Source organism: Grampus griseus, assembly GCF_964374135.1.
Source record: "Grampus griseus genome assembly, chromosome: 6".
Taxonomy (NCBI): Eukaryota; Metazoa; Chordata; class Mammalia; order Artiodactyla; family Delphinidae; genus Grampus; species Grampus griseus.
The window spans coordinates 67763808-67777469 of record NC_139000.1 but is presented as its reverse complement, the minus strand read 5'-3'; the positions used below and the strand labels follow the sequence as shown (position 1 = coordinate 67777469).

Sequence of the window (13662 nt, the reverse complement as noted above, 5' to 3'; positions counted from 1 at the left end):
GGTGCCGTGGTTAAGACTCTGTGCTCCCAATGCAGGGGGCCTGGGTTTGATCCCTGGTCAGGGAACTAGATTCCACATGCATGCTGCAACTAAGAGTCTGCATGCCACAACTAAGGAGCTGGGCGAGCCACAACTAAGGAAGCCACCTGCCACAACTAAGACCCAGCGCAACCCAATAAATTAAATAAATATTTTTAAAAATTAATTAAGGAGGTGAAAGACTTGTACACTAAAACCCATAAAACAGTGCTAAAAGAAATAAGACCTGAATAAATGTAAAGAAAACTCATATAGTTTGGAAGACTTAATATGGTAAAGATGGCAATACTCCCCCCAAATTGATATGCAGATTAAATGCAATACCCATCAAAATTCCAACTGCATGTTTTGCATAAATGAACAAATTGATCCTGAAAATTTCCCAAGATGCTCTCAAATACATATGTTTGTACTAACTGATGGTAATTATAATGAGCAGAAGAGCTTAATACATGACATGTATATATGCTAAAGTATTACAGGTATTCTAAAAGCACATCTTATATAAAGAAGAGTCAACATAGACATTTTTGGAGAAAAAGCTTTTACACAGAAGAATGATCTTCATTGGCTGTGGACTAGACACTAAATACCTCATAACAACTATACTCCTTCTAAACCGTAAATGCTTTGCTCCTGGCATTAAAAACCACACAGTGCAATTGTATTTTTCATCTTTTGTGTGTGTGTGTGGCCATGCCTCACGGCATGCAGGATCTTAGCTCCCCAACCAGGGATCAAACCCGTGCCCCCTGCAGTGGAAGCAGGGAGTCTTAACCACTGGACTGCCAGGGAAGTCCCAATTGTATTTTTTAAAACAGGAATGTTCCTTTGTTAAATGAGTTCAGAGCTTCACAAAAGCTCATCGCGTAACCCAACTAGCTCCTTAAAAATATACTGTCTTTTATTATAGCTTTTTGCTCTTTTATGTTTAATTAATAAGCTTATCTGATATGTACAAACAGAAATGAAATCACATTTCAGGCTCTAACGCCTTCATTTCAATATACTTTTGAAAGGAAATAATCTAATGACTCAATCCTATACAGAGAAATTCAGTAAGGATGGACAGAGATACATATATCTTACTATACTTGATTTTGAAGTAACAAATAATAATAGAACTATCAAGGATTTTGAATTTCTATTGCCATGAACCTTAAATAAATTTTATTCTCTTCACTATAGCAAAAGAAAATAAGTCACCGTACCCAATGTCAGTAAGGGGTGGTTTATCTCTCCCTCTTTTATAACAGAGGAACAGTTCTGGGCTTTTCAGACTTCCGTAGTTCAAGTTTGCCTGCAGAGCTGACGGAGTGGCTTCAACACAGGTGTAACCCTCAGGTACTGTTTCCCCAGCTGATTTGTTAATAACTGCAATATCTGTAATTGGAGCTTTAGGTCCAGTAGACTTAGTATCTAAACGATTTATTTCTTGATCCAAAAGAGTAGATGTATCAATGAGACCTGCCACAACAAAGTAGTCAGTCACTCTTGGCCCTTTGTCTTCTATCATGGCTGCTTCTATATATCCTAGAAGAGAGGAAGAAAAAAAAAAAGACATCAATTAAATAAAATGCTTTATCCTAACTCACTAAGTTAAAATACTCCTGAGTTAACAAGTGATTAACAGGCACATTTCCCAGTTGGATTTATAATCAAATTGTTATTCTGTAGAAGACTGTTTTTTTAAAAAAAATATTTGTTTTTAAAAAATAATAATAAATTTATTTATTTCTGGCCACGTTGGGTCTTCACTGCTGCGCATGGGCTTTCTCTAGTTGTGGCGAGCCGGGGCTACTCTTCGTTGCAGTGCGCAGGCTTCTCATTGAGGTGGGCTTCAGTAGTTGTGGCACGTGGGTTCAGCACTTGTGGCTCACAGGCTCTACAGCACAGGCTCAGTAGTTGTGGCACACAGGCTTAGTTGCTCCGCGGCATGTGGGATCTTTCCAGACCAAGGCTTGAACCCATGTCCCCTGCATTGGCAGGCGGATTCTTAACCACTGCGCCACCAGGGAAACCCAAGAAGCTTGTTTTGATATCATCTTGTCAGCTTTTACCTAGTATGAAGTACAAGTTTACAGCATCGATTCATTTGTAATGCAACTATGATCCTATTATGTGCCTAAGGCCCTGTTAAGGATAATCAAACTATCAGAAGTGGGCTACGGTGATTTCCTTTCAGCAAAATGCACATAATGAACAAAATTCATACTATTTTTTAAATGTCATTCTCTTTTGAGTTACAGAATTCCTAGAGCGAACTTCACATTTAAACAAACGAAATGAGTTCATCATGAATTATTCAAAAGTCTAACAGAAAAGATAAAGGTACTAGTAATAAGCATAATTAAACCAGTCTCTTAATCCAATCAGGAGTCTGTCCCTATAGTTAAAAAACTTTATGTCAACACTGTGTAAACTAAGTAAGTTTAGGGGTCATTAACTATTTCATATATAGATACCAGACAGAGCATAAAAAACCATAACCAAAGAAGACAAAGTTATACAAAATACATATTAACAGGGCCTCCCTGGTGGTGCAGTGGTTGAGAATCTACCAGCCAATGCAGGGGACAAGGGTTCGAGCCCTGGCCTGGGAAGATCCCACATGCCGCGGAGCAACTGGGCCCGTGAGCCACAACTACTGAGCCTGCGCGTCTGGAGCCCGTGCCCCGCAACAGGAGAGGCCGCGACAGTGAAAGGCCCGTGCATCGCGATGAAGAGTGGCTCCCCCTTGCCGCAACTAGAGAAAGCCCTTGCACAGAAATGAAGACCCAACACAGTCATAAATAAATAAATAAATAAATAGATTAATTAATAAAAAGCAGCTTCTTTTTAAAAAAAATACATATTAAGAGACTTAGGTAATACATGGTAGAAACCTAGAGAATATGAACACTGAGTCAAGATTTCTATTATCTTTAAACTCAATACCTCTAAAAATAAAATTAAGCTTTTGAAATTTTATTTTCTTTAAATATTTATTCATTTATTTAGTAATTTAGGCTGCACTGGGTCTTAGTTGCGGCATGTGGGCGCTTAGTTGCGGCATGCACGCAGGATCTAGTTCCCCGACCAGAGGTTGAACCCGGGCCCCCTGCATTGGGAAAACAGTGTCTTACCCACTGGACCACCAGGAAAGTCCCTGGAATTTTAAATATTTCTATGGATTTTATGTGCTTTTTAAATAACTTTACTGAGGTATAATTTACATACAATAAAATGCACATATTTTAAAGAGTACAGTTTGGTAAGTTTTCACAAATGCATACACCTGTGAAACCATATGACAATCAAGATGGTGAACACATCCATCAACATCCAAAATATTCTTGTACCCCTTCATCATCTCTCCCTCCCCAGGCAAGGAGTGACCTGCTTTCTGTCACTGTAGATTAGTTTCTAGAATTGATATAAACGACATCATACAGTATATTCTTTTTTGTCTGGCTCCTTTCACTCATTGTAATTATTCTGAGATTCATCCATGTTACTGTTTATATCAAGTTCATTCATTTTTATTGCTGAGTAATATTCCACTGTTGAATATACTACAAAATGTTTATCCATTCACCCACGTTAATAAACATACAGGTTATTTTCAGTTTGGGGCTATTATAAAGCTATCATGAATACCCATGTACAAGCCGTGTGCACGTATGCTTTCATTTACCTTAGGTAAATTCTAAGATGGAATGGCTAGATCACCTGGTAGGCATATGCAATTCTAAAAAAGTGCCAAATAGTTTTCTGGAGTGAGTATACCGTTTTACATTCCTATCATCAGTATATGAGAGTGCCGCTGTTCCACATCCTCTCCAACACTCTATAAAGTCAGTCGTTTTAATTTAAACTAGATTCTACTATGTCTACAGTGATACTTAGCTATAGTTTTAATTTGTATCTTTCTAATAACTAGTAATGTTGACCACCTTTTCATGTGCTTATTTTCCATGCATACATTATCCTTTTCATACATCCTTGGATTCTGTTCACTAAAATTTTGTTTGAAATTTTATATATGTTAATGAGGGATACTGGTCTATAGTTTTGTTTTGTTTTTTTTCCCTCTTGTAATGTCTTTTATCTGGTTTTCACATCAAGGTAATGTCAGTCTCACAGAATGAGTCGGGAAGACTTTCCCCCTTTCAATTTTCATGAAGAGTTTGTATAGAATTGTTATTATGTCTTCCTTAAATGTTTGATAGAATTCACCTGTGAAATTATCTGGGTCTAGAGTTTTCTTTGAGGGTAGGTTTTTTTTGTTGTTGTTGTTGTTGTTTTTGCGGTACGCGGGCCTCTCACTGCTGTGGCCTCTCCCATTGCGGAGCACAGGCTCCGGATGTGCAGGCTCAGCGGCCATGGCCCACGGGCCCAGCCGCCCCGCGGCATGTGGGATCCCCCCAGACCGGGGCACGAACCCGCGTCCCCTGTATCGGCAGGCGGACTCCCAACCACTGCGCCACCAGGGAAGCCCTGAGGGTAGGTTTTAAACTATAAATTCATTTCCTTTAACACATAGGGCAATTCAGATTACGTATTTCTTCTTGAGTAAACTTTCATAGTTTGTGAAGGTCTTAGTCCATTCAGGCTGCTATACCATAGGTTGGGTGACTTATAAACAACAAAAAATTTACTTCTTGAGGCTGGGAAGTCCAAGATCAAGGCACTGGCAGATTCAGTGTCTAGTGATGGCTGGCTTCCTAGTTCATAGAGGGCTGTCTTTTCACTGTAACTTCACAGGGTGGAAAGGAACAAGGGGTCTTCCTAGTCTCTTTTAGAAAGACACTAATACCATTCATGAGGGTTTCACCCACATGACCAAAGCACCTCCCAAAGTCCTACCTCCAAATACCATCACACTGGGGATAACGTTTTAACATAAGAATTGGGAGAGGGCACACACATTGAGTCTATGGCAAGGAATTTGTCCATTTCATCTAAGTTGTGTAATTTACTGTATAAAATTCTTCATAATATTCCCTTATTATCCTTTTAGTATCTGTAGATTATGTAGTGATGTCACATCTCTCATTCTTGATATCAGTAAGTCTGTGTCTTCTCTCTTTTTATCCTGATCAGTCTGGCTAGAAAACTGTCAATTTTATTGATCTTCTCTAAGAACCAGCTTTCAGTTTCACTGTTTTTTTTCTATTACTTTTGTATTTCATTGATTTCTACTTGGAACTTTATTACTTCCTTTCCTCTGTTTATGTAGACTTTTTTTTTTAAGATTTATTTATTTATTTGCCCGTGCTGGGTCTTAGTTGTGTGCACACAGGATCTTTGTTGCCACATGCGGGATCTTCGTTGCGGCATGTGGGCTCTTAGTTGTGGCATGTGGGATCTAATTCCCTGACCAGAGATGCAATCCAGGCTCCCTGCATTGGGAGCCCGGAGTCTTAAACACTGGACCACCAGGGAAGTCCCTATGTAGACTTTAATTTGCTCTTCTTCTTCTACTTTCCTACGGTGGAAGAGGAGGCCACTGATTTGAGATCTTTCTTCTTTCCTAATGTAGGTATTTAGAGCTAAAATGCACCCCCCCCCAACAATGTTTTAGTGGCATCCCACAGATTCAGGTATGTTTTCTTCTTATTCAGTTCAAAATATTTTTAAATTTCTCTTTCTTATTTTCTTTGACCAATGGCTATTTTTTGTTGTTGTTGTTGCGGTACGCGGGCCTCTCATTGTTGTGGCCTCTCCCGCTGCAGAGCACAGGCTCCGGACGCGCAAGCTCAGTGGCCATGGCTCACGGGCCCAGCCGCTTCGCGGCATGTGGGATCTTCCCGGACCGGGTCACGAACCTGCGTCCCCTGCATCGGCAGGCGGACTCTCAACCACTGCGCCACCAGGGAAGCCCCCAATGGGCTATTTAAAGTATGTTTTTCAGTTTCCAAATTTTGTACTTGGAAATTTTCCAAGAATCTTTCGGTTACTGACTTCTAACTTAATTACACTGTGCTCAGACGATATACTGTGTATGACTTGAAGTCTTTTACGTTTATTGAGATTAGTTTTATGGCTAAGAATATAGTCTATTTGATAATTATACAATGTGCATTTTAGCAGAATGTGTGTTTTGTTGTTGGACAGAGGTCAAGAAGGTTATTAGTGTTGTTCAAATCTATATATCCTTGCAGATTTTGTCCGCTTGTTCAATCAATTATTAACAGAGTGGTATTCAAACTACAGTTCTGACTATAATTATAGATCTGTTGATTTCTCTTTTCAGTTCTATCAGTTTTTGCTTCACGTACTTTGAAGCTCTGTTATTAAGGGCATAACTATTTAGAATTACTACATCCTTTCGATGAACTGACCTTTTTATCATTACAAAACGACCTTCTTTATCTCTGGTAAAAATGAGTCTGTATTAACAAAACCTTTTAAAAAATATTAAAATATTTATTAAAAACTTAGATATATAGTTAAATATCATTAGATGTCATTTTCCAACTATAGCCAAGATAACCTTTCAGAATCAATTTCATTTCACCTTACTGTTTAGAATGGCATACATTTTAATAAATACTGTTAATATCAACAAAATACTATTAACTTCAATTTACAAGGCTAAATGTAGTTTACAAAATTCCTCTCATTGTAACACAAAGAGTTTTTTAAAGGTTCAAAACTATGTGTTCCTTGGTGTTCCAAGCCATACAGAGTGAAAAATGAACACTGTTTAAACCACAAAGAAACTAGAGTATTATCAAAGTTATTTGCTACATTAAAGCAATTTAAAATAGCACCTTAGTGATTTCATTTAGAAAGCATTATCAACATCAGTTATGCTGGCTGGATCATGGAGCTACAAAATTGAAAAAGCAAGTCATTTCAGATAAAATCAGTTTCTTTTTAAGAACACAAAGCAGTGTAATTCTCTACTGTTGCACCTGCAACTGAAAGTTTTGTAAAGAAGGAGGGCTGTAAAGAATGGCTGAAAACACAGATGCTTTAAAGGGGTCACACAGGATATAAGAGTTGTGGGAACTAGAGACCACAGGCAGCCACTACTGGTCAGATCCATCCAACTGTTGCCAAACAGACTGGGCAAAACCAGAATTTCCTTTTTGTCTTTTCAAGGGAAGCCAAAATAATCCGGATTTTTTTCCCCAACATTCCAGGGTAGAACTCTTGTGACCTAAACATGAGTCATCTACCTCTCGTGCCAAGTGTAACTGCCAGGGCCTTAGAGAGCCCAGTTAGTTCCTTTCCAACTTTACCCTGACTGTACAGACTCGAGCATTGGAATAATCCAGATTTTTAATGTAAATCTCCAAGTTTTAAAGTATCAGCAACTAATTCAAAATCCTAGAACACTAGTAAGTTCAAACAAAACACATAAGCAGGCTATATTCACTCTAAAGATTAAATATCGAGAAAAGAACAATTTCTAAATTTCATTTAAAAAATATTGACCTGGTTAGGGACTTCCCTGGTGGCACAGTGGTTAAGAATCCACCTGCCAATGCAGGGGACATGGGTTCGAGCCCTGGTCCGGGAAGATCCCACATGCTGCGGAGCAACAAAGCCCGTGTGACACAACTACTGAGCCTGCGCTCTAGAGCCGGTGAGCCACAACTACTGAGCCCACGTGCCACAACTACTGAAGCCCGCACACCTAGAGCCTGTGCTCCACAACAAGAGAAGCCACCGCAATGAGAAGCCCGCACACAACGACGAAGACCCAACACAGCCAAAAATAAATAAGTAAAATAAAACAGATTTTTAAAATAATAATAATATGCATAAAGAGAAAGTGCAATGTGGTAAATGGTACTTCATGGTCCTATAAATCTCAGCGAAGGGTATAATGGAGCGCATTACGGTAGTCCAAATCTTGCTCAAAGTAAAAAGTTTTTATTAAAGCAGTTCCTATCCTTTGAGGTTTCAACAAAAGTATAGGGGGAAATGGAGGAAAGTGGAAAAAGTATGAAAATAAGAGTGAAATAACACCGCTTTCAACTCAAGAAGTATACAGAAAAGCATCACTGCTAATCTGAATATTCCCAATTTTAGCTACACTCTCTACAATGTTGGAAAACTAGAATATAAAATGTGCTAAATTATTTTGTATATATATGTACATATATTTGTATATACATATATGTATATGTACACAGAGAGAGAGAGAGAGAGAAATACAAAGACCTGATCAATGCTCCCCCAGGGAGTTTTTTCCTTTGTTTTCTTTAAAAGCTAAATCAAACCTAAACTTTATTCACTTTGAGCACAAAGTAACAGAGTAAAATAACACTTCACAAGTTTCTGAAACTCAGCTATCTGGCAACCTCACCAATTCATATACAGCCAAGAACCAGCCATTAAGAACTGCCATAGATATCACCAAGCAGCAAAACATACATACTTAATGCACTTCAGTCTCTCATTCAGAGTCGGTTTAATGACAGTTTATTTTTAAAATTCTGTTAAGTTTATTTGACTACTAAATACACAGTGGAAGTAATAACAAATTAAAAGGAAGAGAGGTAAACACATTATCAGATCAAAAAATGAATCCATGAAGAAGCGAGGGAAATATTTTATGAAACAGAAAATGACCTAAGGGCATACGTTAACTAGATCCTTAACTGCAAGAGCCCTACACACCTCAAATAAACCTAATGGGTATCACTGCTTTACAAATGCTCTGTAGCATGTATAATCACGTCATCTACTTATAATGGAATAGTTAACTTACTGATGAATTCTTTTCTCACCTTTATCTACATACTAAATACTAAAATCATATATACTAAAATCCTATATAATCCTAAAAAAAAAAATCTAACCTCTATTTTGTTTCATTAGCCAATTTCCAAGCTAGTACCACCCACAGCTAATTATAACAGTTCTGTATGTTTTTTGATGTGGTAAACTCCCTCTTCACCCTTTTAAAAACTTTCCAGGCTTGTCTAGCATCTCTGATGAGGGTCACATTGAGCTTCCAGCGGCTTCAGGGGTGTCTTTAGGAGTCAGCTCTGTGGCAGAAGACATCAACTCCAAAATCAAGAACTATCAGCCTGCTCCTTTTGACAGCCACTTCCCCAACCAAAGCCAGACCAGGACTGCTGGCGGAACTACCTAGGCTTCCACCACTGTGAGAAGGCAATGTCTGCTAAAGGAGGTGATGTCCCCATGTGTGAATGATACTGGTGTGTGTACAAGTCTCTCTGCCCTATAGCCTGGGTGTCAACCTGGGATGACCGCTGGGCAGAAAGCATGTTTCCAGGGAAGATCTGAACTGGCTCCACCTCTCCTCTTCTGTCCTCCATCCTTCTGCTCAGGGTGGTGAAGGGGGACCTGGGTACATGGTGATCCCCACCCTGGGATCCTGAATCATGGCTTAACTAATAATACATACTCATTGGAAGAGTGGGAAAAAAAAAAAAACTTTCCAGGCTTACTCATCCAAGCTTATCAAGTTTCAGGAGGAAAAAAGTTGAGATCTCTGTTAGGAACAACTCTAAAACCCAGATTATTTAAGGAGAACAGCCAACTTTACAATATTAAGTTCTCCAGTCAAGTGCATACGGTATGGCTCTCCATTTTATTTAGGTCATTTTTTTTTTTAAGCCTTTAAGTAAAGTCTCATGATTTTCCTCACCCAGATCTTCTACATTGTTAGAAGAATCCTAACAATAATTTGTTAGGATTATTCATAAGTATTTTACAGTTTTGTGGCTAATGGGAAGGAGCTCTTATGTTTGCCAAACAATCATTACTGGTACATTAATAACCTATGACTGAGTCTCAGACCTTGTTCTAAATGCGAGGAATTAAAGCAATGAAAATACCAAATGTCATGTCCTTATGGAGCTTACATTATAGCTGGGAAATAATCAGTAAATAACTATAGACTTATAAATAAATAATTTCACAAAGCATACATGCTATGAATAAAAATAAAGCAAGATATAGGGAAAGAAAGTGATAATGGAAGTGCTTATTTTTACACGGCAGTCAAGGAAGATCTCTTTGAAGAAGTAAGAAGGAAAAATCTGAGCAGGGGTTGAAGTGAAAGGAAAGACTAAATCATATGACAACAGAAAACATTCCAAGCAGGAAGAAAATTTTTTAAAAGGCCTAAGGGCAAGTAAATACCTTGATCTTTGAGGAACAACAAGAAAGCCATGGTTCTGGAGCTTAGGGGACTATTGAAAGATGAGGTCAGTGAAGGCGGAAATCATACAGGACCTTTTAGGCTAGGTAAGGTCTCTAGATTTTATTCTAAACATGCTGGGAAGCAACTAGCAGCCTCCAGATGACAGTGCTGTGTCTTTAAAAAAAAAATCACAGTAGTTGCTGTACACAGAGTAGAGGGAGAAAAGAGCAGAAGCAGGGAGTGCAGTTAGAAGGTAACTGTAGCAGTCCAAAAGAGAGATAATAATGGCTTATATTAAGGCAAAGGAGTGGGAGTGACAAGAAATGGCAAGATTTGAGATACAGTTTAAAGGTAAAAATGCTACTGATGGATTGGAGGTATGAGGGAAAAGAGAAACTAAGAATGACTTCCAGTTTGTGGCCTAACCAAGTGGGTGGATGAGGGTGCCATATATTGAGATGGTAAAGTCTGAGGAAAGAGTAAGTTTGAGTAAATACACCCAACATTCTGTATCGGACAAGTTAAGTCTGAGATGCCTACTAAAACATTCAAGCGGAGAAGGCACTCCAATACAGTGTGGCGTTTGATAAAGATATCAAGGCTGGAGTCAATAGTGAATTAATGATACTTATAACCACAAAATTAAATAAGATACCCTAAAAAGTGACAAATACTAACACAGAAAAGGCCTAAGCCGAGGGCACTCCAACTTTTTTTTTTTTTTTTTTTTTTTTGCGGTACGCGGGCCTCTCACTGCTGTGGCCTCTCCCGTTGCGGAGCACAGGCTCCGGACGCGCATGCTCAGTGGCCATGGCTCACGGGCCCAGCCGCTCCGCGGCATGTGGGATCTTCCCGGACCGGGGCACGAACCTGCGTCCCCTGCATCGGCAGGCGGACTCTCAACAACTGCGCCACCAGGGAAGCCCCACTCCAACTTTTGAGGCAAGGGAAGAGAAGCTAGAAAACAAGACTGAGAAGGAACTGTCATAAATCAGACAAGATTCAGGATGACATAGCATTCAGAAAACCAAGTGAGGTTTTCCCAAAACTAGGGACCGATCAATCGTGTCAAATGCTGATGACAGGTAAAGAACTTTAAGACTGAGAACACTGACTAGAATGGGTTTAGTTGGTGAAGGTGTAGAAGAGCCAGCCTGGAGCGAGTTGGAGAGAAAACGCAAAGTAAGAAAATAGAGACGATAAGTATGAGCAAGTCTTTGCAACAAATTTTTCTCTACATGAGAAAGAAAGGTGTGTGTGTGTGTGTGTGTCTGTGTGTGTGTGTGTGTGTGTGTGAGACAGAGAGACAGACAGACAAAGACAGATTTTGAGATGTTACAGCATGTTCTTACGCTTGCAAATATGATTCATCAGGAAAGAAAGATGATGCAGGGCACAGAAAGGATAACATCAGAGGCAAAATCCTTAAATAGACAAGAAAACGCAGCACAGATGGAGGACTTGGCATATACAGAGAGAAAGAGAGAGAAAAAAGAGTAAGGAAAGAAAAGAGAGTAAGTAGTCTTCTTAGTAATGAAAGTGGAAGAGCAAAATGACTAGGTAGTACTGAGGGCACAAGGGATATTCGTGGCCATAAATTTAAAGTGAGACCAGTCAGCACTGTTGTTTGTTTTCTCCAATCACACTCAGCTGCTCAGGTTCAAGGGAACACAGAGTTTGCAACGAATTGTGTTTTATCAGGGCTGAAGTTTTGCCCTAATTACAGTGAAGGAAGAAACAAGAGAGATGATAAACTGACCCCACAAAATAGTACAGAACATTAGCAGGCATTACCATTTTTATTCAATGAATCAATGTAATTGGGTAAGGAAAGAAGTTACTGTATGAGGTGCATGATGGACAGTGCAAGAGTTGTGTGACTAATGGCCTGGTGGTCTAGATAGAATCCAAGAAGTGTCAAAATATGGTATCAAAGTATGTGAGCTGGCAGAAAAAGAAATGGAAGTCAGAATTAGATGCTTAAAATACTTTAAGTTATAGATCTTGATGATAAAGTCTAGGGTAATGGCTCTCTATTCTAACTACACATTAGAATCTAATAGAATACTTACTAAAATCAGACCAAGAAAATAAGAATTTCTGAGGGTGGCACACTCCCATCAAAAATTTTTAAGCTGCCCAGTTAATTGTAATATACAGTCAGAATTGAGAACCAATAGTCTTGGGTGTAGTTGAGGCAAGTTAAAGAGAAACCTGCAATCTGCAGATTCAAGAACATCTAATGAAGTCTTGTTCTATTATTCCCAATATAAATAAAAGCATGAGCTATGTTCTAAATATTTTACATGCATTAACTCATTTCATACTCCTAACAACCCAACAAGGTATAACTAGTATTATCCCCTTTTTTAATGAAGAATGGAAGAGAATGAAAGTATACAAAATTAAAACTCCTAGGTAGTATATGAAGTACTATAACACTATTTGTAGGTAAACTGCTGAAAGTTAAAGATGCATATAATAAACCCTAAGGCAAGTACTTAATAAAAAAGATGTATAGTTAATAAACCAATGTGGAGATAAATGGAATAGTAAAATACACTCAATCCAAAAAGGAACAAAAAGCAGGACATTAAAAACAGAGAGAGGGGGCTTCCCTGGTGGCGCAGTGGTTGAGAGTCCGCCTTCCAATGCAGGGGACACGGGTTCATGCCCTGGTCTGGGAAGATCCCACATGCTGTGGAGCGGCTGGGCCCGTGAGCCATGGCCACTGAGCCTGCACATCCGGAGCCTGTGCTCTGCAACTGGAGAGGCCACAAGAGTGAGAGGACCGCGTACCGCAAAAAAAAAAACAGAGAGAGAAACCTTAAGAAAACAGGAGCTGAACCAAGATGGCGGAGTAGAAGGACGCGCTTTCACTCCTTCTTGTGAGAACACCAGAATCACAACTAGTTGCTGGACAATCATCGAAAGGAAGACACTGGAACTCACCAAAAAAGATACCCCACATCCAAAGACAAAGGAGAAGCCACAATGAGACGGTAGGAGGGGCACAATCACAGCAAAAGCAAATCCCATAACTGCTCGGTGGGTGACTCACAGACTGGAGAACACATACCACAGAAGTGCACCCACTGGAGTGAAGGTTCTGAGCCCTACGTCGGGCTTCCTAACCTGGGGGTTCGGCAACGGGAGGAGGAATTCCTAGAGAATCAGACTTCGAAGGCTAGTGGGATTTGATTGCAGGACTTCGACAGGACTGGGGGAAACAGAGACTCCACTCTTGGAGGGCACACACAAAGTAGTGTGCGCATCAGGACCCAGAGGAAGGAGCAGTGAACCCAGGGGAGACTGAACCAGACCTACCTGCTAGTGTTAGAGGGTCTCCTGCAGAGGTGGAGGGTGGCTGTGGCTCACCATGGGGATAAGGACACAGGCAGCAAAAGTTCTGGGAAGTACTCCTTGGCATGAGCCCTTCCAGAGTCCACCATTAGCCCCACCAAAGAGCCCAGGTAGGCTCCAGTGTTGGGTTGCCTCAGGCCAACCAA

At 39.8% G+C, this 13662-nt stretch overlaps 1 protein-coding gene and 1 pseudogene across 5 annotated transcripts in view; one reads left to right on the top strand and one right to left on the bottom strand.

Annotated features, from left to right (window-relative positions):
- Positions 1–13662, bottom strand: part of DENND4C (DENN domain containing 4C) — a 128314-nt gene that overhangs the window by 94312 nt on the left and 20340 nt on the right. For all 4 annotated transcript variants that reach the window (XR_014296852.1, XM_082656166.1, XM_082656167.1 and 1 more), the window contains exon 2: positions 1251–1572. Coding sequence is in view for 3 of the 4 variants with exons in the window: in XM_082656166.1 (XP_082512292.1) it covers positions 1251–1555 (305 nt within the window). In the remaining variant the exon portion in view is untranslated. The remainder of the gene's footprint in view (positions 1–1250; positions 1573–13662) is intronic.
- LOC309824153 (cytochrome c oxidase subunit 6B1-like) lies at positions 7822–9291 on the top strand (annotated as a pseudogene). Its single transcript has 2 exons — positions 7822–7897; positions 8958–9291. The product of its transcript is annotated as a cytochrome c oxidase subunit 6B1-like (transcript).